We start from the raw sequence: 26,295 nt of genomic DNA, 5'->3' as shown, positions 1-26,295 counted from the left end.
TTAGAGTTTGGTGGGTGGTGACAAATGATTTGTGAAGGTGGGGCATTGGGAGCACGATTCTGGTTTAGCAGCATGTATTAAAACTGGAAGTAAATGGAATGGCAGAAACTAACTATCTCACCAGCCACCACATGAGGTGATACATGGACAGACAAAAGAGAGAGACCGGCTGTTTCTTTCCTCATTCTAAATTGATTTCTTCTTTAAAAAAAAAATTGATATTTTGGAAGAAAATGTAAGAAAACGGAGTAAGGGGATCTCTGGCCTCTCACCGTTCATCTTTGGCCGTAAAGTCACGGGATATGGGAGTAGATTAAGGATGAGATAATTGATGATAGAGCAAAGGAAGATTACAGAGGTTCAGTGGGTAATTCAAAGAGGGAAAGGTAGGGATAGTGACTGTGGCGAGAAAGGAGGGTTTTAGTGGTACAGTGGGGGGAGAACCATAATAATAGTCACATTTTGGAGGAGGAAAGCATGAAACACTGGAGGGAAGGATGGGAAGGGAGCCATGAAGGCTACATTTTCCTTGAATTCTCCACCGTAAGTGGGGCATGCTGTTGTTGCTGAATTCTTTCACCACTGGCTATGCCACATTACCCACCATCTCTCACCCCAAAATCAGAAGTGAGGACAGTGAGAGGGCAGATAGCAAAACAGAAGAGAAAGAGAGAGAGAGAGACAGGTGTAGGATAGAGAGAGAGAGAAACACAAAGGCAGCGGAAGCAGGTGAAAGAGACCATGTTCTCTGATTTACCACGTGCAACACAATGGGAGAGAGTCGATTGCTTTATGGGGAGGGTGGTTCATTGAAAAACCTGTTTCTCCTCTAGGTGGTGCTGTGGCCTGTCTTTTCATTGTGGACAGTGTCACACTGTGTGACACACATAGGGCGGAATCTTGTGCCCTCCCCAGTGGCAGGATTGATGGCGGGGGGGGCATTTAATCGGGCAGGAGGGTGCCAGGTGGGGACTCCGTCACCTTCCTGCCTCCACCCTGATTAAGCCAGAGGCGGGAAGACCGAGGGACCAGGCATCGAGGAAGCTGAGCCACCCCCTTTGTCCGTGCTGCTGAATCCCCTCACCGCTCCTCCTCCGTACCCCTCACTCCACGATGCCCCTCCCGCCATCGATGCCTGTGCCTGGGTCCCCTCCCTGAGCCTGGGCCTCAGGTGGGTGCAGTACTGGCAGAGCCACCTCCTTTCCAGTGGCGCTGCTGAGCACAGAACAGCTGCTGGCCTCTGATTGGCTGGCAGCCCTTGGTGGGCAGGACTTCTGGGTCCTTGATCCCAGGGGACGACCCGCTGCTGGCCTTCTAGATGCCTGAGTGGCCTTCTGGAAAAGAAGTGACATGGGGGGTCTCATCGCCCCGATAAGGGTCTGCCCTGCGTGACTGTTGGATGGATGAGAGTGCATCACCATGATGATTGCACAATCCGACTACCGAATTCCCACAAATCATTCCAGATGCCTTCTGATTTCTTCCCAGGCCATGAAATTTCCAATGTCCAAATAAAAGGTTTAAGAACAAAACAGTTAAAGTTTTCATGCGATAACAAGAATAAATTCATCTACCACATTGGCTTTTTTTTTGCCTCCTTTAGTTCCTTCACGTAAAGCTTCTCCTCGAAGGCCTGAGCTTCTCATTGAAGCCTGGGCTTTGATTTGGATGTTTTTACCCAGTGTTGTGAGTTTGCTGGATTCGTTTGGATCGTGCAGCCTGAGCATGTGCTCAGGTCAATCAGCACCAATCAGCTCTCCGGAGGGGATATTTCGCTTTAGCTTCTTGTTTAAAGAGCACTTAGCACTTATATGGTGATTGGCTAATATATAACTGATAGATACAAGTGCAAAATGCACGTTAATATATTGACATAGCTTCCCAGCTCAGTGCTAAGAAATCAGAGTTATGCAACTCCTGGGGAAGGAGGAAAGTGATCAAAGCTTCCAGCCTTCGTTGGCCTCCAGCGACTGCCTCTACCCGAATATAAAATCAAAATACTGCGGATGCTGGAAATCCAAAACAAAAACTGAGAATGCTGGAGAAACTCAGCAGGTTTGGCAGCATCTGTGGAGAGAGAAACAGAGTTAACGTTTCGAGTCCGTGTGACTCTTCTTCAGAGCGGAAGAAGAAGACTCTGAAGAAGAGTCGTACGGGCTCGAAAGGTTAACTCTGTTTTTATCTCATCAGATGATGTTCGACCTGCTGAGTTTTTTGCAGCATTTTCTGTTACTGCCTCTACCCTGTTCACCTGCTAAGGCAGCCATTAGCAATCTAATGGCACTATTTTGAAGGAGGGAGAAGAGTTCTCTCAGTGCCCTGGCCAACATTCATTCCTGAACCAATACTGTAAAACCAGATCAGTTGTTCATTCATCTTATTTGCTGTTTATAGGATCTCACCAAGCTCAAATTGGCTGCCACATTTGTTCACATAACAGTGACCACATTTCAAAGTAAATAATTACATTTACAACATGTTGGGACATTCTGAGGTTGCGGTAAGGCATTATATGATTGACAGAAAGTTCTGGAAACGCTGAGCAGGTATGACAGCATCTGTGGAGCGAGAAACAGTGTTAATGTTTCGAGTTGTACATGACTTCTTCAGAACTGAAGGGCGGTAGAAATGTGATGGGGGAAGGAAGAATAAAAAGGAAGGTCAGTGCTAGGGTAGAGGGCGGGAGAGATTAAATGACAAAGATGTCATGGAACAAAAGACAAAGGGAGTGGTAATGGTTGTAGCAAAGAGATAAAGCATCTGTCCAGAGTGAGTGTAAGTGGCAGAATAACACCTGCTGAATATTTCCAGCACTTGCTGTTTTTATTAGAGATTTCCAGCATCTGAAGTATTTCGCTTTCACTGATATTCAATGATATTTCTTCTTAAGTTCCTGAATATTGTCATTAGGTGTGGCAGAGATTAAAAATTGCCATCTTTTTGTGAGAACTGGAATCGCAAGCCATTTCATTTTACGTTTATTTATTTTTTTCAGGTGCTTGGAGGATAACTCAGCCCGACGTAACGATGACCTCGACACCAATTGGATGTGGGCTGCTTCTGTGTGCATTGCTGCAGGTGCTTGCAACCGAATCCAAGTCTCATATTTCCGTTATCTTAGTGGGGGCCACTGGAGACTTGGCTAAAAAGTACCTGTGGCAAGGTTTATTTCAGTCGTACGTGGAGCAGGTTGGGGGCGCCCACAGCCTGAGTTTTTATGGTGGCACTCGACTCAGCTCCTCCGAAGGCTCACCGGCAATGTACGAGATACTGAAGGGCCTGTCGTGTTTGTCAAATGTGCCGTCAGTCAGATGCGCTCTGCTCAAAGACCAGTTTCTGAAGTCGACCCAGTACCATCAGTTGGACACGCTGGAGGACTACTCTGTCCTGAACAAGAAAATCAAGGAGGTGCTGGCGCAGGAAGGGCTCAAGGAGGAAGGCCGTCTCTTTTACCTCTCCGTCCCCGCTTTTGCCTACGCCGACATAGCGACCAAGATCAACGCCACCTGCCGTCCGAGGGCAGGGTCCTGGCTGCGCGTTGTTCTGGAGAAGCCCTTTGGACACGACCTGGGTTCAGCTCAGCAGTTAGCCGAGGCGCTGCAGAAGGTTCTTCGAGAGGAGGAGATGTATAGAATCGACCATTACCTTGGTAAACAGGTGAGTCTGGTTCGCATTATCGAACAAGAGCATCGCTAATCCCAATCCCTTGTTCCGGCCGTGCGGGCTGGGTCCACGAACTGGCTACTTTTCAAAGTTGTCTATTTTTCTTTTAAATGAATGATTTATGGAACGCCTCTCTCCATCAGGTATTGTAGCTGAGTGATTATGTTACTGGGCTGGTAATTCAGTGCTCCGGACTAAAATTCCAAAGATGTAAGTTCAAATCCTGCCACAGCAGTTAAATACAATCTGGAATAAAAAGTTAGTATCAGTGATGTTGACCATAAAACTACCAGGTTGCTGTAAAGAGCGAACTGGTTCACTAATGTCCTTTAGGGAAGGAAATCTGCCTTTGTGGCCCGGTCTGGCCTACATGTGACCTCAGACCCAGAGCAACGTGGTTGACCCTTAACTGCCCTCTGAAGTGGCCAAACAAGCCGCTCGGTCGCATCGAAACTGTTACACAAACTATAATCCACAAGGAGCGCAGTGATTCATGAAGATGGCTCACCACCACCTTCTCAAGGGCAATAAATACCAGTCTTGCCAGGAACGCCCACGTCTCCCGAATTAATTTTTTTTAAAAACCTGCTGATTAGGAGGTGGCGTAATTAAGTAACACTATCATCTATTCTTATCACTCATTCTTTGGGTGTGGGTGTCACTGGTAAGGCTGGCATTTATTGCCCATCCCATATTGGTTTCATACGATTGAGTGGCTCACTAGGACCACTCCAGATGCAGTTATGAGTCAGCCATGCTGGTAAGGGACTGGAGTCAAATATAGACCAGACAGGTTTAGCATGGCCTTCCCCAAAAGACATTCGTGAACTGGTTGGGTCTTTTTAACGACAATTCAACAACTTCGCGGCCACCTTTACTAATACCAGCTTTTTCATTTCTAGGTTTTTAAACTGAATTCAAATTCTCAGTCTGCCCTGGTCAGATTTGAACTCACATTCTCTGGATTATCAGTCCATAACCACTACACTACTGTGCCTGGTGTATGCATGTGGATCCACTTCCCTAATTACTGCCATGATAAGCAGAGAGCAATGTCTCCTACCGTCCCAGATGGTTCAATGGTGTTCAGTAGGAAACACTGCGTAATATGATGGTGAATTTACATTGGTCCCTGCTCTTTAATGAGCAAGCCAATCACAGCCTAGGATCCTATTTGACCTCCCTGGTTTTGAGTAAGAGGGAAGAAAATGAGCTAAGGTTCCTACTCTTAACAGCAATTGGAAAGTTTATGAACGTTGAATGGGGACACCACTATGTTTCTCAGTGATGGACCCTATCAAGAATAGTCCACTCTACCCACTTTTCATGGGTTAACTATGGCAGAAGGGGATTGTTGGTAGCTCTGTGGTATCTTACCTATCAAACTAACTCAGCATAGCGGGGCGGAGATAAAAAGGTTGTCTTTAGTACAACAAGTGCTGTGTCCAGTGGTGCATGGTCGCTCTCCATCATTTTTGTCCAGTTTTCTCGTCGTGATGTGCAGGCGTTGCCTTGGAGAAGCTGCTCATTTCGTTGGAATTGGTCAATTGCTGATGCCAGCTCTAAAGAGGCTTTAATATTGCAGTCATGTTGTCAGTGCCATTGCACGAATGTCACACAATTGACGGCATCCCCCAGTATAAAGTGCCCAACCCAGCTTCTCTTGGTTACTATGGAAAACCACTGATGGATCTGGTCAGCTTTCAGGAGACTAGTGACAGGCTTCTAACAAGGAAATGGGAGTGTAATGCAGGAATTTCATTTTGCTATTGGTTGCCAGGCCAGACTGCACTGAGCTATAGTATACAAGTGCCCTAAATGTCACATAGACTCAGATTCATAAGATGCAAGTAGCAACATCTGACCCTGATTCCTTCAAGTTGTTCTGTCATGTAAATGCATTACCTGAATTTAGGACCAATTAAGTATCATTGTACCATCGGATAGACAGCCAATGACCACTTGAAATAGACAACAAAAGTGCTGGACAACATATATACTTTTGACATAAAGGAGTATCATTTACCTTCAGTCAGTCCATAGGTTCAGTTCTGCTGCACCTCAGTGTTTTTAATGCATCAAATTCCCAACTGAGGGAGGTTTGTGCTGGTTCCCATGAACTTATAGCTTTTTCCTCTTTTTACCGTTGTTTACATAGGGGAAGAAATTGGACTCTGATAACTATAGGCCCATGAGTTTGACGTCAGTTACAGAGAAGCTGTTGGATAACATTGTGCAAGATGTGGTTCATCCATTCGAGAGTTAAGGTAGTCATTAGGGACTCCCACAATGACTTCAGGAAACCTGGATTCCACCTCACTAACCTGACTGCATTCATAGAATCATGGAAAATTTACAGTACAGAAGGAGGCCATGTAGCCTATTCTGTCTGTACTGTCAAAGAAAGAGCTATTCAGCCTTAATCCTGCTTTCCAGCTCTTGTTCTGTGACCCTGTAAGTTATGGTACCTCAATTGCATATCAAAGTATTTTTTTAAATACAGTGAGGGTTTCTTTCCTACCACCCTTACAGGCAGTGAGTTCCAGAGCCCCATCACCCTCTGAATGAAAAATAATCTCCTCAGCTCCCTTCTAATCCTTCTACCAGTTACTTTAGGACCATGCTCCCTGGTTATTGACATCCCTGCTAAGGGAAATGGGCACTCTATCGAGGTCGTTAATAGTTTTATACACCTTATTAAATTCTATGTGGAAGTGAGTAAAATGATGGATGGTTTTAGTCCTGCTGATGTCCCAAAAGAGACTGGATAAGGCACAGACATTGGAGGAATGAAATTACGCAATGAATTAGATGACAGATATTATGTTGGATGGAGATTCAATCGAAATCTCAGGAGCAGAGGGCTGTTATTCATGACCATAGAGCTGATTACAAGTGGAGTTCCACGAGCCTCCATATTGGAACCATTGCAGTTCATCATTTTCGGAAACAATTTAAAGGGGGTATTGATGGAAATATTCTTAAATTTGTTGAATGCATTAAAAAAAAATGCATCAGAGTTAGCAATTCAAACCAAAATCAATATGTTATTGGCTGATTTTAGACAACTGTAGGGAAATGAGCCTATGTCTGGCAGATGTCTTTTAATGTGGACAAACGTAGTGTTGTGTATTTGAGATTAAGAAACCCCAGGAATATTTATACTTTGCAAAGATACCCATTAATAGTGATATATCAAGAGAGATACCTGGTAGTAACTATTAATCAATCATTGCACATAAGCAATGTATGGTGCTTATAGAGAAAGCAAATTAAAGGTTTTAGAAGGCACTGGGAGGACCATTGAGTACAAGACAAAGAGCAATCTGTTTACTCTATAAAAGGTCCCAGTATATCCACACATGGAATATTGTTTCTAACTTTGGCCCTTGTGCGTGGTGAAGAATATTGAGGCTCTGGGGAGGCTGGAGAGGAGGGCGACCAGGATGACACCTAAATCCTAGGCCTGTTATTTATCAGGATGAGATACAAAAATGATCTACTCTGAAGAGGTTCAGACTGAGGGAGTATGTGACGCAAGATGTTGATCAGAGAGGGAGTGGACTCAGTCTAGTTGTTTGAGGTGAGTAGGGTTAAGAGGTGGTGGAGTTAGATTTACACAATCTGGAGTAGTCAGGTTACACACCAGGGAGGGGCTCTTTTCACAGGGAATCACTGCCCTCAGGGCTAGACTTCCTGAACATGTGGTAGGTAAGGGGTTGCTGCTGTCCCTGTGAAAGGAGTGGGGCCTGTTCTTGAGAGCCTATTTCCAGTTAGACAGGATCAGTTCTTGTCACTGTGATCTGCTGGAGCCTTGGTTGATTGCCTTTCGAAGTTGGAGAAGAATTCCCTGAATTGGTGGCAAGCAGGATAAGGGGACTGGGTTTGTGGATGGGGTGGGCTTGATGGGCCCAATGGCCTCTTCTCCTCTTTGTATTTCATATGTTTCTACAATTCAGTTTAATTATAGCCAGGGGATAAACATCGTCCTGGTGAAATCTGCATTTGCCTTTTTCATAGTGTGGTAATGGGAGCTCTGATTGAATCACAGAATCACAGAAATTTAAAGGCACAGAGGAGGCCATTCGGCCCATCGTGTGTGCACCGGCTCTCCAAATGAGCATTAGACCTAGTGCCATTGCTCTGCCTTCTCCCCGCACCCTTGCACATTGCTTCTATTCAAATAATCACCTAATGCCCTCTTGAATGCCTCGATTGAACCTGCCTCCACCACACTTCCAGGCAGCGCATTCCAGACCCGAACCACTCGCTGTGTGAAAAAGCTTTTTCTCACATCACATTTGCTTCATTTGCAAATCACTTTAAATCTGTGCCCGCTCGTCCTTGATCCTTTTATGAGTGGGAACAACTTCTCCCTATCTTACTCTGCCCAGCCCCCTCATGATTTTGAACACCTCTATCAAATCTCCTCTTAGCCTTCTCCTGTCCAAGGAGAACAGTCCCAACCTCTCCAATCTATCTTCGTCACTGAAGTTTCTCATCCCTGGAACCATTCTTGTAAACCTCTTGTGAACTTTCTTGTAAACCTCCGCTGCACTCTCTTGAGAAAACAATTGAGCAACTGTTTGAAAATATGGATGAGGAAATGCTGGAAGCAAGGCTTGCTAATGAAGGGGCTGATAGACTAATGTAAAACCACAGACTTCAAGGTTTAACATGGACACGGAGTGTTACGGTGGTTCAGCAGGTACAATGTACTGCCTCCTGAACTGGTGGTCCGTTTCCAGTTCAGACATTGATTTCAGGAAAGGCAGTAATGTGATGAGTTAGTTCATGGCCTGGGATTTTCCTTCTCGATGGTTATCCAATGATTCCTTTTAGGAAATATGGGTGTTGACGGCTTGCCTGCAATACACTAACATTCACTCCCTCCACCATCGACGCACCATGGCAGCAGTGTGTCCCATCTACAAGATGCACCGCAGGAACTCACCAAGCCTCCGTCAACAGCACCTTCCAAACCGCTACCACCTAGAAGCACAAGGGCAGCAGATGCACGGGAACGCCTCCACCTGGAAGTTCCCCTCCAAGTCACGTACCATCCTCACTTGGAAATGCATCATTTTTTTCCTTCACTATTCCCTGGATTGAAATCCTGGAACCGGGAACTGTTTTCCCCCTATACCAACTCAGGCGAGAAAGATAGAACGGCTGGGGTGAAAAAATTAATTGGACAGTGTTTACCTGCCTCAATATTTCTATTCATGAACCTTTTTTTTCTCCCCCTAATCGTGGTTTCAGGCGATTGCCCATATTTTACCGTTCCGGCATGATAATCGTCATTCCTTGGATCCCATCTGGAACCAACATCATGTTGAAAGAGTGGAAATTGTCTTGAAAGAAACCCTGGATTCTAAAGGTAGGGATAATGGCCGTGCAAGAAATTACATTGCTTCTGAAATAAATGGACATCACGCTTTGTCAGGTGGAATTCTCAAAAGCCACCCAAAGTTTTTTTTGGAAAGCTTTGAAGAGTGATACATTGTCACCTGAAAACAAATAATGCTTCAACACATTGCCTGCTGAGTACGTGTCCACAGCACAAAACTAACCATCATTTACTAGCCTCAATTCGTTTACCAACCTCATTCAGAAATGCCTTTCAGCCATCTTGATTGCACTTGGCATGTTGCTGGGGCAGGTCAGGAGTTTAATTTTACACCTGACAAGGGTTTTTACAATGAAGCTAACAGCTGTAAAAGGGCAAGTTCTTGTCAATTTCAGAGGAGCAATGATGGCGGGCGCTGACAGTTTCACCGTCGTTGCGGCTGCAAACTCCAAGCCAAAATCCGAGGGGGAAAATCGCTCGTGGTATTGAAATTCGGGCAGGGTTTGAGAAGGGAAGTACGAACATTCAAATTGGGAGCAGGGGTAGGGCGTTTGAACCCTCGAGCCTGCTCCGATATGTTGTAAAATTATTTTCAGTGAAAAAGGGGGACATAAATGTAGAATGGGATACGAGAGCAGAAAGCGGTAGGTTAGAAGGAAGGTTCTTATTTTAAAGGGTTATCAGAGTATAAAGGGTGTCGGAGCCTCCTCAGTCACAATATTTAAGAGGAAATTAGAGGAATGTTTGAAGACAAATATTAAAAGGTATAAGGACGCTAAAATGGTATCAGAGTAGGTAGCTGTGATGTGGAGCTAATGCAGCCACAATGAGCTCCTACTGTGCTGGAATTGCTATGACAATATCTAGGACATTCTAACTCTCCTTAGCTCAAGGCAGAATTGTCTGGCAGACAAGCTTTTATTTCTTTTCATTCAGTGAATAAAGAAATCCCAACTGTTGCAGAAAGCGTGCCGAGAGGATGATTGGAAAATTTCAATGTCAGATGGATGCTGAGATTTTCTGTCTGCTCACTGAAAAAAATCTTTCTATTTTAATATTTAATCTTTCCCAGTGTGCTTGAAGCAGTCCCTGTCACTGGATTAATTTCAATTCCCCAATAAATTTTTTCACCTCATCCGTCAAAAAAGCAAACAGCTTAACTTCAAATCCCCTATCCCTTGGGTTGCCAAAGGTAGGTTTACCTACAAATTACAGCATAGAAATAGGCCACTTGGCCCAAATAGTCCATGCCCAACTACAGCTTGACTTCACCTAACCCTGTCAGCATGTTAGGAGCGCTATCTGCACCTGCAAGACCCTCACTACATCACCATGAGCTAGTTGGACTGAACATTGAATGGTGGAATAGGCTCGATGTTCCTGTTTCATGTCCCTATGTTACCCAGAGACTGGTTAGAATGTAGAACTTGCTACTCCTTTGTTATTCGCCTCAACTACACTAAGATGTGCTTAATGTGAAGCTAGATAAGGACATGAGGGAGAAAGAAATAGAATGTTATGCTGATTGGGTGGTGAAGTAGATTGGGAGGTGTGAGGTTCTTGGGACTTCAAATAACCAGAGACAGCTCAGAATTCAAAGTGCATGAGCAAACATGGCTCCTTTATTAAAATCGAGGAGGCTTGTGTGGTGCACAAAGACTGGCATGGACCACTGGTCTGTTTCAAACTGTAAGTTCTGTGTAATTCTATGTGATAAGCCAATATGAGTTAAATGTCAATCATCGCAGGGGCTCTGACCAAAATACCTCTCTGGCCATGGGGAAGGTGCCAGGGGACTGGAGAACAGCTAATGTGGTTCCGCTATTTAAGGAGGGTTGTAGAAATAAGCCAGGGAACTACAGGCCAGTGAGTCTCACGTCACTGGTAGGGAAACTATTGGAGAAAGTTCTGAAGGAGAGTATTTACCTCCACTTGGGGAGGCAAGGTTTGATCAGGGATAGTCAGCATGGCTTTGTCAGAGGGAGGTCATGCCTAACAAATTTGATTGAATTTTTTGAGGAGGTGACCAGGTGTGTAGATGAGGGTAGTGCAGTTGATTTGGTTTATATGGATTTCAGCAAAGCCTTTGACAAGGTCCCACTGGGAGACTTATAAAGAAGGCAAATGCACATGGGATAGAGGGTAATTTGATAAGGTGGATTCAAAATTGGCTTAGTTGTAGGAGACAGAGGGCGATGACAGAAGGATGGTTTAGTGACTGGAAGCCAGTGCCCAGTGGCATACCACAGGGATCTGTGCTGTGTCCCCTATTATTTGTCATTTATATAAACCACATAGATGACTATGTGGGGGGTAGGATTAGTAAGTTTGCGGATGGCACAAAGATTGGCTGGGTGGTTAACAGTGAGGTTGAGTGTCTTGGGCTACGGGAAGATATAGACGGGATGGTCAAATGGGCAGATAAGTGGCAGATGGAATTTAACCCTGAAAAGTGTGAGGTGATACACTTTGGAAGGAGTAATTTGACAAGGAAGTATTCAATGAACAGCATGACACTAGGAAGTTCTGAGGAACAAAGGGACCTTGGCGTGTGTGTCCATAGATCTCTGAAGGCAGAGGGGCATGTTAGTGGGGTGGTGAAAAAGGCATATGGGACACTTGCCTTTATCAATCAAGGCATAGATTACAAAAGTAGGGAGGTCATGTTGGAGTTGTATAGAACCTTGGTGAGGCCACAGCTGGAGTATTGTGTGCAGTTCTGGTCGCCACATTGTAGGAAGGATATGATTGCACTGGAGGGAGTGCAGAGGAGATTCACCAGGATGTTACCTGGGATGAAACATTTAAATTATGAAAAGAGGTTGGATAGACTTGGGTTGTTTTCGTTGGAGCAGAGAAGACTGAGGGGCGACCTGATTGAGGTGTACAAGATTATGAGGGGCATGGACAGGGTGGATAGGGAGCAGCTGTTCCCCTTAGTTAAAGGGCCAGTCACAAGGGGGCATAAGTTCAAGGTGAGGGGCAGGAGGCTTAGGGGGGATGTGATGAAAAACTTTTTTACCCAGAGGGTGGTGACGGTCTGGAATGCACAGCCTGGGAGGTTGGTGGAGGCGGGTTGCCTCACGTCCTTTAAAAAGTACCTGGATGAGCACTTGGCACGTCATAACATTCAAGGCTATGGGCCAAGTGCTGGTAAATGGGATTAGGTAGGTAGGTCAGGTGTTTCCCATGTGTCGGTGCAGACTCGATGGGCCGAAGGGCCTCTTCTGCACCCGATGATTCTATGATCTCGAATCATCAGGCAGCAGACTGACAGTTCCCAAGTCCACGGACATGCCTCAAGCATCAGTCCAAAATTTCAACCTGCATAGCATGTGAGATATTAGGAACAAAATTCATTCTGACTGGGGAAAAAAAAAAGAATGTTAGAGTCTCCTAGATAATGAAGTAGAAAACCTGTGTGACAGCAAATTAGGAATTAGTGGATGTGAGAATTACTTCTATGCTGAATAACGAAGTGTGTGTGTGTAAAGGAACCCATTTAGTTGTCTCTTCAGACAAGATGATCAACCTTGGCCTGTCCCACATGCAGACTCTTCATAAGTCAGTCAGCTCATCTTATGACTACAAATGGACAAGGAAATCTAAACATGAATGAACAAAATGTTGCTGATGCTGAAAATCAGAAAATACTAGCCTCTGTGGAGAAAGCAGACAAGTTCACATTTTTGGGATCCGGAATGGGGAGATGTGAATAATGAACAGCATTTAAAAAAGGAACATAACTAGGGGAATGTAATGGGGGGGATGGGGAGGAAGAAAGTACCACGTTGAGAAAAAGGATTAGAATTACCAGTAATGTGCTTAGGTAATGCACAAGAAATGAATATGCAGCCTGAGGAAATAAGAGGCATAATGAGAGAAATTAATGACATAAATGTGAGACACGCAGCATGCGCGGATGTCTAAAAGGGTGGGGGATGAGCAAGTGGAAATGGCCCACGTGAGAAACTGCTCCCGTGACCAAGAAGCCAGGTGGAAGAGAAAAGCAGATCGACTGTCTCACCAGCACCATGTTTGACGTCGGGCCCTCACCACAGGCGCCAACCTGCTCCAAACGCGCTCCCCTCGCCCAATCCTCAGAAACTATGCTACGCCCATTCAACATTGCAGGACTTCCTACCAGAGAGAAAAGTGGAGCTACAGTTAAGGCCTAAAGGTGTTAGTGTCAATATTCAGGCCAGAGGTCTGCATCATACCACGGTGATGTTCCACCCCTTCAGCTTTTGTTGAGTTTCACAGGAACAGTGTAGAATGCCAGAGGACGAAGGGGTAGAAATTGGACCATGTTGTGTCTGCTTTACTGATGTAAACTGAACGCACTGAAGCCCGATTTCAGGGGTCAACATTCTGCATCCCAAGCTTGCCCAAAAAACATCCAACCAGGAATTGAGTTGGGCTGTTCTCCCAGTGTTTCTAGCAGTTGCCCAAAACAGATAACAGGTCCCTCCCTCACATAGTTACGGGATGTAATGCCTCTTTTGGGAAATGGTCTAGATCCAGGGAAGAGCAGGAAGCAGCGCTGATATCTTCAATTTGATAGGAAAGAAAGGTCAGCAAGAAGCCCTGAGTCGGGCTGGAGCAAAGAGCGTTCAGTGTATCTTACAAAAGATGAACATCGCTTGGTTCCCATAGCAACACCTGTTTCCTGGAGGAAGTGAGAGGAGTTAAAAGACAAGCTGTTGGATGTGAGAACACGTTCAGCCAGTTGGAGGAGGCTGGTGGTGGGTTAGGGTGTGTGTGTGTCATCCTGCTGCGGGGTAGCCATGGAATGACTGTGCATCCAGAGTGAAAAGGAGATGGGTTAGGGCTTGAAAACTAGGTTTTGTTAAAGTGGCACAGGGTGGGGGGGGTCACTGGAGTCACAGATGTTGGTGGTAGGCACTGGGCAGGGTAACGGGACCTTTGATGGAGGAAGCACCTTGAAAAGCACCGGTTGAGGCCAAACCAAATGAACTGCAGTAACCCGTTCCAGCTCCTCATCTTCCTGTTTCATATTCTGTGTCGATCTGGTGCCGAAAGATCAGTGAACTGCAGAGTTAGCAGCCGCAGGAGACTGCAGTCACCCAGCACGCAAAACTACTTTCCAACGCTGATCGGAGCATGGGATTTTGAAACCTCTCTGTAGCAGTCACCTGACACCTTATCTACGATGAACCCAAGTCCGGCAGCTTTGAAATATGGAAATAAAATATTGGCCCTTTTTGCTTTATTATTTGCGACTAGCACTGAGCCAGGGTATCGTTGAGAAACCTTCTGGATCCCCGGAGTTTCAAAATGCACTAAAGAATATTACAAGTTGTGCCCTTGAGGTCCAACGCAGGATAATCATGCTTTCCATGAAAGCAGCCATTCCAGGAACCACATTGTCTTCTGCTGTCTTGTTTCAGGGGACACACTGAATGCTCACAGTTCAGCTTGGCTAGCTTTGTCAGTGCTGAGTCAGTCTCTCTGCATCTAATCACCAGGCACTGGTGGATCCACAGTATTGATTAATTTAATTAGTCTTTCATGCATTGACCGTGACACGAGGAAGGAACACTGACTGCTGACGTGAATTGGCAAAGCACGAAGGCAGGAGGCACAGCATCAGCAGTCAACTTGCAGAGCTAACACTGCTTCATTCAGCTATACAGTTTTCTGTCATTGAGTGTGATGTATGGACACCTCTGTTAGCGCACTCTTCCCAGAGTGCTACTTAAATCCTGTCCTTGACCGTGCAACCGATCTCAATGGCTTAAACAAAAGTAAATGATTCGTTTTCCAAGTTAGAGATCTGAGTCGAGCTGACCCTCTGTTTTCCTTTCCCAGAACACATTAGTAGATGAACGGTCAGCATTTGCTGCAAAGTCGGAACTTTGCGAAACTGGGACAGTGGATTCGCTGTTGCTCTGTGTATGTGCATGTGCAGGATATTCAATTTCTCTTTCTCAATGCCCTGGTTAACTGCGTCTATTTTTATCCAGTTTCCTCTCTTAGCCGCTCGCCAAGTGTGAGTCAGAAGGTGAGCAGGTGGTCAATTTGCTCCCAGGTCTCTGCCAGTGTGGTTGGAAACTGGCTATTAAGAGGCCTGCCACAGAGGCACAAGGGCAACTTGCCACCTGCTTTTTAAGCCATTCGCACCTCCCCTCTCTCCCCAAAGCGACATGGATGAGGTCACGCCTCCAGGGCCATAGCTGAAACAGTGTGTCCACTAGTTGGGGAGTTCCCTGTGGCATTGCTCCATCAAGAGTCAGTTTTTTTTATCTCCTGCTACTTCAGGGATTACACCTTAGCCTGATTCAAAACTGGATACTTGTTCAGTGCACCAGGTCCATAGGACACAAAAACAGAAAATTGCTGGAAAAACTCAGCAGGTCTGGCAGCATCTGTGGAGAGAGAAACAGAGTTAACGTTTCGAGTCCGTATGACCCCCGCTAGGCAGGTCTAGCAGCATCTGTGGAGAGATATATATGGATAGTCACATGGACTCAAAACGTTAACTCTGTTTCTCTCTCCACAGATGCTGCCAGACCTGCTGAGTTTTTCCAGCATTTTCTGTTTTTGTTTCAGATTTCCAACATCCGCAGTATTTTGCTTTTATCTTAGGTCCACAGAGCAGTTGACCTATTTACAACGATCTTCAGCTCCTTTAAACAGAAGAATGAGACCAGAGCTTTGAGATCTGTGTTGGGCATTTTAGCCTAAAGCTTTCTTAGCTATTCTTAACCATCAATTGAAACAATTTTTCAAGGAGTGTTGCTATGTGGTTGAATATAAATTAAATAGTGCTGGAATCATACATTATTTAAACTGGATCATTTCTGGCAGAATGTAACTGGGAACATATTTTCTTCTTGACATTTTGGCAAAGATCTCTGAAATCTTTGGAAATTAATGCTTGGAGATGATTTATGGATGTGAAAGTTTTCAATTGATGGTGTGGCTGCATTCATAAAGAATACAAAACATATTGTCCGCCTTGTTCCTCTTTGCCCAGTTTGTGATTCAGCCAAGCAGGCCATAACTTGTCCTGGGTGCACTTAACGAGCTATCTGTGATGAAAATGGCACCTTTATCAATGACTCCTCTAGTTCTCACTTCATTAATAGCATATTTTCTGGGAGATAAGTTACGTGATTGGACATGCTGGTAGAGCTAGCCCCAGCTGGGCAAAGAGGTGGCTTGAACTGTCGAGTGAGCATGCCTTAAGCCTGTTTCTCCCAGAACATGCCTCTGTGCAATTTGTGAGCAGATAATGATTGAATTTTTCATCCAGTTTCACCATTAAGGTTTTGTACACGTTGCTGATGTTTCATGCGTCCGTTGACCTGCTAAAGTTTGTCCAGTGAACATTTAAAACAGGTGTCAATTTGAAGGTTTTTTGGGACATAGAACCCTTATAGGGGAGTGTCCATCCTTTGGGCTTATCAGCTCAGCAAGGTTCAAGGCAGCCTGTAGGTTTCTGCTTGTCATTTCTATTATCCCCCCTGCTCTCATGCTCTGTGATTTACTCAATGCTTCCTCCTGCAACTCAATGATGGAAGCCCCTTGAATTGGCTCCATCTGCTGGACCTTGTCCTTGCTCGAGTGATGTTGGGTGCTGTGAGCCATTGAAGAGAAGGCAGGCAATGACCTCTGCGTCTCCTCATGGGCATTTACGTGATCATTGGTGGCCTTGCCTTCAACTGCTTAAACCCTAAGCTCTGGAATGTCCTCCTTAAATTTCTCCATTGACCAAACCTGTCCTAAGATCCACTTATGTGGCACCAAGTCAAATTTTGGTTGATAATGCTTGTGCGAAGCACCTTAGGATGTTTTGCTACATCAAGGCGCTATATAAATGCAAGTTGTTGTTTTATTATAATGCTGTATTGTAATGCATGTCTTCGTCAATGAGTGAGCAGAAAGAGAAAGAAAAATTATCAAAGGTTGGTATTAGCCCTGAGATTAGAGAAAACCTCTAACTTCCTCTTTCAACCCCTGACAGAATTTTTAAGGGCTCTCTCCCCATAGGGAATTGAGGGCTGTTACTTGTGAGTTTGACCTTCAGGCTATATTTGTAGCCATCTGTTATGTGCAACCTTATTCCTGAAAGCAGATGCAAAACATACATCTGTTGGAATTTGGAGTTTCGGGGATTATGCCACACAAGTGTCCAGCCTACAAGCTATCTGGCGTGAGTGGAAGCAGCATGCTGGTACTTTTTGTTGGCTGATGCTGATAGTCCTAGCTTTCAGTGTTTATTTGTGACATTGCAACTACATTTTTGTGTCAACACAGGGGCCTCCCAGTGGCATGGACTTGTAACTTGTCAGTGTAAAAGACTTGCATTTATATAGCAATTTTCACGACCACAGGACATCTCAAAGTGCTTTACAGCCAATGAAGTACTTTCTTGTAGTGTGACCACTGTTGTAATGTCGGAAACTGGCAGCCAATTTGCACATAGCAAGCTCCCACAAACAGCAATGTGATAATGACCAGATCATCTGTTTTTTGTGATCTCATTGAGGGATAAATATTGGCCAGGACGCCTGTTCCTTCTTACATCCACCTGAGCAGAGAAACGGGGCCTCCGTTTAATGTCTCATCCGAAAGACAGCATCTCGGACAATACAGCACCCCCTCGGTGCTGCATTGGAGTGTCAGCTTTGATTTTTGAACGTTGCTGTGCATGCAGTTTCAGCAAAGCAGAGCCAAGGTGAGAACGAACTCTGACTGGCTTTCATCGTAAGGCCAAATATATTAAAAACAGGAAACGTTTGTGTATTCTGATTTGGTAATCACCGCACACGCTAGTTCTCTTAACCTCGGGATGTCGATACCTCGTTGACTCACACCGAGGCTTCCTTCCGGGAAGTTCTGACCTCGCTGCTGATGATCCTCAGTTCGAAAGAAGACAGCCCCTCCTTTGCAACAGCTCCTGGAGCAACACCCTCAGAGCTGAAATAAAAACAAAAAAACTGCGGATGCTGGAAATCCAAAACAAAAAATAACAAAATACCTGGAAAAACTCAGCAGGTCTGGCAGCATCGGCGGAGAAGAGCACAGTTGACGTTTCGAGTCCTCATGACCCTTCAAGAGTCGTGAGGACTCGAAACGTCAACCATCAGAGCTGCTACCCCAAAAGAAGCAGCCCTGCCTCTGCCAGTCCTGTGCCGTCTTCCTCGAGTGCTGTTAGGGAGTTAGAAAATGTGAAGCTCATCCTTCATTGCGCAGATCAGCTTTTTAAAAGCTGCTGACTTGCTGGATGTCCTGTCCGAGGAGTGGAGATCACTTCCTGCCAACAAAGGAATTGTATAGAAACGATTTAGATAATTGCGGTTATCTTGCACTCAGTCCCCACCACCACAGCTACAGGATCCTGCGTTCGGCCCCGAGATATCTGGGCTACTGCCACAGATCCTCTTTAACGGGGATAAATTATTTTGAGATGCTAAGGGGTTTTTTTTCCTTAATAGCACAGCATTCAAAGTTGATGCACCACCAATTCGTTTCCTGCTAACTATTTGGATGAATCACTTCAGTTGAACTGGTTAGATTGTTTGCCAATTGTGCAGTCATCCTGCAATCTCAAGAGAACAAGGAAACTGCCTTTGAATCGGAGGCAGATCCTGGGAATAAATGCTACAGAACTGCCAACTACAACATGATTGGTTTCTTTTGTTGCGATGAATTAAGCGCTGTAACCTTTCACTCGTAACTCACATTGAGAGTGTATTCAGTATCTCTGAGGAATATGTCCTTTTCAAGAATTACTTCATCTGACGGCTCTGCAAGAATTCAGAGGCTTGTGTACTGATTAACCAGTTAGAATGTCGGCAGTATTTGTTGAGTATTTCCCTTTCACTGCTCACTTTCGTGAATAACTTGCTACATGAATAAACTTGTTTAACAGTTTAGCTTGTTACAACAGGTATCTGGTGTCAGACAGTGAAATATGACACCTTGTACAGTATGATAAGGAGGACTGTTTTCCTATGTGGGACTATTTCCCTTGTACCAAGCCCAGGAGGCAAAGTTCCACATCGTAGCGGGTGGGGGCTTGCCGATGGAAATTGCTTCTCTGCAGCGAGAACAGTGAAATAGATGGGGAGTGAACCAGAGGCATTAAAGTGCCATTATTCAGAGGGAATGTTTGGCACATGCATTGTCATTTGTTTGGCAAATATACCACATATCAATGCTGGCTGCATCAGTTTGCTGTTGCCATGAGCTGTGCTTGTGGATTAAAGTGGCACTGAGCTCCTTTGGTTTTCTTGTTCCCTGAATGGATGGAGATTTGCTGAGTAATTTTCCACGAAGCTCTTTCCTTTTGAAACAGGTTAGACAGGGCCCGTGCACACTGAGAAACCGATGGTCCCATGGCTAAGAGGCGGAGGGTAGCATTCCTTCCTCCTCAAGCCCTTTTTTTCCCTCCTCGATGGACGCTGCCCCTTGATGGACTTGAGTTCCAAAAGCACCAGCTGCCCTCTGGTATCTGTGCCAAGCATCCAATATCCATCCCCGAGCATAGACAGCCTTGCAGGCTTGAACTGGGCGTTATATTCAAGCTCAATCTTTTCCCCATCTTCTGCCCACACTTCCAGCAGGCATCAAGAGCAGGAAGCATGTCGATTTTCCCAGTCCTAAGCTATAAGTGCCGAGGCTAATTGTGACTCCCCTATCATTGCCTTTGCTGGGATCACCAACCTCAGAGGTTGAAAGTAGGGCTTTCCCAGTCTGTGTGGATCGCTGGATAAACTTGATGAGCCATCAGTGGAATCCTTGTACCTTGCCAGTAGAAGAGGGTTGACGCAGGCAACTTCTTACCCTGTCCGTTCACTGCTCAAAACAAAGACAGTATAAGTTGGGATACTGAGGAGCAAGGGAGGAATGCCAAAAGGATATAGAAACATAGAAACTAGGAGCAGGAGTAGGCCATTCAGCCCTTCGAGCCTGCTCCACCATTCATCATGATCATGGCTGATCATACAACTCAATAGCCTGCTCCCGGTTTCTCCCCAAATCCTTTGACCCCTTTCGCCCCAAGAGCTATATCTAACTCCTTCTTGAAAACATACAATGTTTTGGCCTCAACTACTTTCTGTGGTAGCAAATTCCACAGGCTCACCACTCTCTGGGTGAAGAAATTTCTCCTCATCTCAGTCCTAAGTAGTCTACCCTGTATCCTCAGACTGTGACCCCTGGTTCTGGACTCCCCCACCATCAGGACCATCCTTCCTGCATCTACCCTGTCTAGTCCTGTTAGAATTTTATAGGTTTCTATGAGATCCCCCCTCATTCTTCTGAACTCCAGTGAATATAATCCTAATCGACTCAATCTCTCCTCACATGTCAGTCTCGCCATCCCAGGAATCAGTCTGGTAAACCTTCGCTGCACTCCCTCTATAGAAAGAACATCCTTCCTCAGATAAGGAGACCAAAACTGCACACAATATTCCAGGTGTGGTCTCACCTGTATAATTGCAGCAAGACATCCCTGCTCCTGTACTCGAATCCTCTGGCTATGAAGGCCAACTTGCCATTTGCCTTCTTTACCGCCTGCTGCACCTGCATGCTTACCTTCAGCGACTGGTGTACAAGGACACCCAGGTCTCGTTGCACATTCCCCTCTCTCAATTTATAGCCATTCAGATAATAATCTGCCTTCCTGTTTTTGCTACCAAAGTGGATAACCTCACATTTATCCACATTATCCTGCATCTGCCATGCACTTGCCCACTCACTCAGCTTGTCCAGATCACACTGAAGCATCTCTGCATCCTCTTCACAGCTCACCCTCCCACCCAGCTTTGTGTCATCTGCATATGTTGTGGCCGGTGACGATGGTTTAGTGTTAAGGGCACTGGACTAGTAATCCAGAGGCCCAGGCTAATGCTCTGGGGACGTAAGTACAAATCCCACCCATACAGCTGGAATTTAAACTCCATTAATAAATCTGGAATAAAAAGCTAATCTCAGTAATGGTGACCGTGAAACTATCATCATCACTAACTACCATCGGTTCACTGGTGTCCTTTAGGGAAGGAAATCTACCATCCTTACCCCGCCTGGCCTACACGTGACTCCAGACCCACAGCAATGTCATTGACTCTTAACTGCCCTCTGAAGTGGCCTAACAAGTCATTCAGTTCAAGGGTAATTAGGGATGGACAACAAATGCTAGCCTTGCCAGCGACGCCCACATCGCGCGAAAGAACGGAGAGAGAGAAACAAAAAGTCATGTACCGAACACCGTGACACAAGGTGATTATTCCAATCGGAAATTTGTGGCACCAGGAATATATTTCTGAGGAAAGGTGGAATTGGTATTTCTCAGATTTCAGAGGAAAGCTTCCAGCTTCCAATTTATCTCCCAGGGTAAGCTGAACGCTGGCGAATTCAGCAGAGGAGGTTGGCTTCAGTAAGGTTACAGTGCAAGTGCAAATATTGAACTGAAAACAAAGGCACTTTTGTGTGGGCCGTGGATGCTGTGAATCAGTGTGGCTTTTGTGATTAGCCACGCTGTAATAGGATGTGACTTTGCAAACCTGATTCTCTCAAGGTGGATTGAGTCCAGAGCAACAGAGCTTTTAAAAGCTGGGACATCGGCAACCTTTTAAGGGGAAAGACTAACTAGAGGGCAAATACTGTGGGTGTAAATTTCTCACCCCCATTTCAGAGCGCCCCCCCGCTATTTGCTTTTAGCAAATGTTAAAAAAACAGCTTCAGCCTTGGCAGCAGTGCAATTGGCCTCAGTGCTTCTATCTTTGGGCAGGGCAGGGGAGGGCATGAAGGGATTGGAGATGCAGAGGTGGGAATCAGCCAGAGATTGTGCTTCTCATCAATACACAGTGACTGCACCGTCTCTGGAGCCATCAGGTGGGAAATGGGTCATGCTTAGCAATGGAATTCTACTCAGTTGAAAAGCCTCCCAATTCTCTAGTTCTAAGCTCACAAATTGATCCCTTGGGGCATTTAAGGTTTTATGTGGGTGCAGATGGCCACGGAACATTACCCCAGTGAGGGTCAGCATCTGTGATAGGTTTTTGAAGGCGAGGCTATTGAGGATTACCGAATCAAGGTGGGCAGATGGGGTGAAGATACAGATCAGCCATGATTTAATTGAATGGCGGAACAGGCTGAAGGGGCTGAATGGCCTTCTCCTGTTCCTAAAATGTTCCATACCAAAGAAAGAAAGGGAGGGGGGAGCCAAAGAAGGTCCAATCCAGTTCCTGATAGTAAGTAGTTACCTTTAGATTCAATACCATCCTAAAACTGACAGAAAGGAGTTTGCACTGAGCTGTTACAGGGTTTAGGACATTTGTCACTTTTAACTTGCCTAGTTCACTTTGCCTCCTAGCGCTGGTTATGTTCTTTAGTCAGATCCAATAAGGAAGTAATACATTTGCTGTATGTCAACTACAAACACACACACTTGGTGGTGGATTCAATTTTCTGGTGCAATTTTCTGGCTTTTTACGAGCAGTTATGGCTCAAGAGGGCTAATGCTGATGGAAATTGGAGTGGACGTGAGAATATCCCTCGCCTTGCACCATTTGTCAGGATGGGCTGCTGACCACAGGGAATACAGATAATCGAACTGGCTCTAAAAAAATGTATTGTCCAAAGTTAAGACTTCACATGAATTCAGCTCAATCCAACCAAGTGAATTATCTTAGCTGCTTGCTCGAGTGAGGTGAACTTTCCTCAACTGGATTATGGTCCATTACTCTGTTTAGAGCCCAGAACTCTCCATCACTTTCTGTATAACCTTTTGCTATTCCCCAACACCAACTATTGTAACGTCAGCACTGAAGACGTTTAACTTTCCAGATAATGTTCCCATTACGAGACACGGCTTAACAAATTTACTGATAACATTCAGCTCTGAATTCTTGATGAAGAAACCCCCTCTGGTAGGAGAAAGGTTGTTGAATGTGTCATCACAGGGCCCTCTGGAAGAGATGTTTAGTATTCAGGGTGCAGTGATAGGTCGTGTCCTATGTCGGGCTTTCATTATAAAACATTTGCTGGATGAAATATTGATTTATTTTGAGAAGTTGTTCCATAAGCAGAACCGTTTGTACATGTTGCAGTTCAGCCTTTAAACTTGCCATATTCTCTTTCACTGTGTTATGCAGTGTTTCCTGTGAGCAAATCTCATCATTTACGATCTCTGTTTCTCAGAAGGCACAACCTTGAAATTGTCTGCAAAATCCTGGCCTGGCAATCGATGTGCTTGTGTTAAATGGCCTAACACGATTTACCCTGGATGACACTCCATCATCAGTTTAGCTGAAATGGTGGAAATATCAAAACGCAAGGAGGGCCTCACAGAATAAAACTAATTAAAACTTTTATAAATAAATCAATGGAATACGGAATCATAGAATGGTTACAGCACAGAAAGAGGCCATTCAGCCCATTGAGCCTCTGCCAGCTCTGGTCAAGAGTGGTCTAGCTAGCCCCCGCAATTTTTTTTCCTTCAAGTACTCATCTAATTCCTTTTAGATTGCCGCGATTGAATCTGCCTCCACCACCCTATCAGGCAGCGCAATCCAGATCGTAACCACTCACTGTGCAAAAAGGTTTTTCCTTATGTTCCTTTTGGTTCTTTAGCCAATCCCCTTAAATTGGTGTCCTCTGGATTTGACCCTTCCGCCGATGGGATCAGTTTCTCCTGGCCTACTCTGTCTAGACCCTTCACGATTTCGAACACCTCTATCAAATTTCTTCTCAACCTCCTCTTCTCCAATGATAACAGCCCCAGCTTCTCTAATCTATCCACGTAACTGAAGTCCCTCATCCCTGGAACCATTCTAGTAAACATCAGAATTCAATATATAGTGAAGAATAAGCATTTTACATAAGGGTCCATAGCAGATACCACAAAGAGGTTACCGTACTCTCATCACAGATCTGTGCCTGTACATCCTGGAAAAAAGTCAATAGTTTAAAACACAAAGGGCCATTCTGAACCCTGAGTCTTCAGCCTGCTGTCCTTGGTTAGAGATGCACTTCCTCTAAAATTATGTTCTCTCTGGTACTCTCCTTACCTCTCAATTCAAAGCCCTCCTAAACTTTGACTTTCTTCAAAGTCAGGGCAGTCAGCCAAAGTACAAGAGCAGGGAGGTTATGATGAACTTATATGAGACACTGGTTAGGCCTCAGCTGGAGTATTGTGTACAGTTCTGGGTGCCACACTATAGGAAGGATGTGAACACATTGGAGAGAGTGCAGAAGAGGTTTACCAGAGTGGTTCCAGGGATGAGGCACTTCAGTTATGAAGATAGATTGGACTGTTTTCCTTGGAGAGGAGAAGGCTAAGAGGTGATTTGATAGAGATGTTCAAAATCATGAGGGGGCTGGACAGAGTAGATAGGGAGAAACTGTTCCCGCTCCTAAAAGGATTGAGAACACGAGGGCACAGGTTTAAAATGATTTGCAAAAGAAGCAAATGTGATGTGAGGAAAAACTTTTTCACGCAACGAGTGGTTCGGGTCTGGAATGCGCTTCCTGGAAGTGTGGTGGAGGCAGGTTCAATCGAGGCATTCAAGTGGGCATCGGATGATTATTCAAATAGAAACAATGTGCAGGGTTACGGGGAAAAGGCAGGAAAATGGCTCTGAGTGCTCATTGGAGAGCCGGTGGACACACGATGGGCCAAATGGCCTCCTCCTGTGCTGTAACAATTTTGTGATTCAATGACCATGCACAGAACTTTGTTTTCTGAGCTCATTTCACAGAACCAGAAATCTTTCACACCACTGGAGGTGCTTACATTTTATACCTGCTTAATTAATGTACAATATTATGAGATCATCTGGAGGAATGAATATTTTAAATGAGAAGAGCCTCAATTAAGTAAATATGTTACAGTGTCAAGGCTCCAACAACTAAACCTTGGCAATATAACCCATAACTAGTTCAAATTTGAACTTTGGGTTATATTGCCAGAGTTTAGTTGTTGGAGCCTTGACACTGTAACATATTTACTTAATTCAGGCTCTTCTCATTGAAAATATTGGGATGTCCACATACTATAAATGGGGCTGGGGTCGTACAGTATAAATATACTCCTTTAACACTAACATGAATGCGTTTGACTACATTGGGAGCAAATTTAATGGAAACTTAAATATATCGGTGGAGAGAAATGGAGTTAATGTTTCAGGTCAATGACTTTTCATCAGAACTCATGATGATGAAAGGTGTCTGGCTTGCTCAGTATTTCTGGCAATTTTTGGTTTTATTTCAGATTTACAGCATCCGCAGTATTTTTCTATTGTATTCAATATATCGGTGTTGCTCTGGAAGTGTGTTTGCACATCACGGGCTGAATTTTTGCTTTGGGGATGGGAAACAGGAGCCGGGCCTGTTTCCTGGTCCCAAACCCACCCCGAGGGGGAAACAGTCACTGACCTGGAATTTGGACCGGGGTAGGAGGGGGGAATCTTCCATATTCAGCAAAGTTCCCAGCTACAGTAGAAGGTAAGTAACTGAGAGGATGCTTCAACATGGAGGTGCCCTTCTAGCCTCTTTTCCAAAAGAGTGAATAAAAAAATACAGGAAGCAGCCACTGTATTGGCAGGGACAGGGGAGCTCCTCTATAGGGTAGCTTCTGGTTGCACATACACCCAGGCAGACAGGGAGGGCCTGTAGGCATGCCTGGAGCACTGGAACCCTGACCTGCCGCTGGGTGCCCGCCTCCAGGCAGTTAAAACCGCACCTCGTTACGTCAGGAAATTGGAGGCCGACTGAAAAACCCCAGTCAACCTCCATTACTTGCCCTTAACAAGGCTCTTAACAAGCCGAATTGCCTGCCCAGCTCGTAAGGACAGGCGGCCTTGCTGGGCCCTGATCCTGCTTCAGCCAAAATGGCCAACAATGGGAACAGGGTTAGGGAAGTGACACACCGGCTGGCCTCACAACCTTTAGGTCCTGTTTGCCTCTGTTTCCAACCTTGGCGGTGCTGACAGTTCCACCCTACGTTTTGGTTTCCTGTCAGACTCTTGATATAAATGACCCTTTGCTGATCATCCTTCAGATCAGCGTCTTGGATGGCCCTGGATGTCCAGCCATTGATTACATGGCGATCCCAGGCATGGCCTGTTTGTCGTTGACGTCGTCACCTGTCCCTCGATTCGAGGATGACATCTACTCAGGGTCGCGAGTTTCTGCTGTGAGCCCTCGTGTGACTGAACGGGACGATTCTCAACCTGCAGTCCCTTGGGCACATGGGACAGGACATCCCGAGAGGTAATGCGATCCGGAGTGCAGGAGTTGATTCCTTC

At 45.2% G+C, this 26,295-nt stretch overlaps 1 protein-coding gene across 4 annotated transcripts in view; it reads left to right on the top strand.

Moving 5' to 3' along the window:
- h6pd (hexose-6-phosphate dehydrogenase (glucose 1-dehydrogenase)) overlaps positions 1-26,295 on the top strand; it is a 73,520-nt gene that overhangs the window by 13,359 nt on the left and 33,866 nt on the right. For 3 of the 4 annotated variants that reach the window (XM_078557828.1, XM_078557825.1, XM_078557827.1), the window contains exons 2-3: positions 2,996-3,657; positions 8,926-9,043. In XM_078557828.1, the coding sequence (XP_078413954.1) occupies positions 3,028-3,657; positions 8,926-9,043 (748 nt within the window). In that variant the 5' untranslated portion in view covers positions 2,996-3,027. Of the gene's footprint in view, positions 1-1,595; positions 2,087-2,134; positions 3,658-8,925; positions 9,044-26,295 lie in introns of those variants that run through there. The other variant, XM_078557826.1, reaches the window with a different exon arrangement.

The sequence above is a fragment of the Cetorhinus maximus genome, chromosome 15 (genome assembly GCF_964194155.1).
Source record: "Cetorhinus maximus chromosome 15, sCetMax3.hap1.1, whole genome shotgun sequence".
Lineage (NCBI taxonomy): Eukaryota > Metazoa > Chordata > Chondrichthyes > Lamniformes > Cetorhinidae > Cetorhinus > Cetorhinus maximus.
This window is presented reverse-complemented; position numbering and strand designations above follow the sequence as displayed.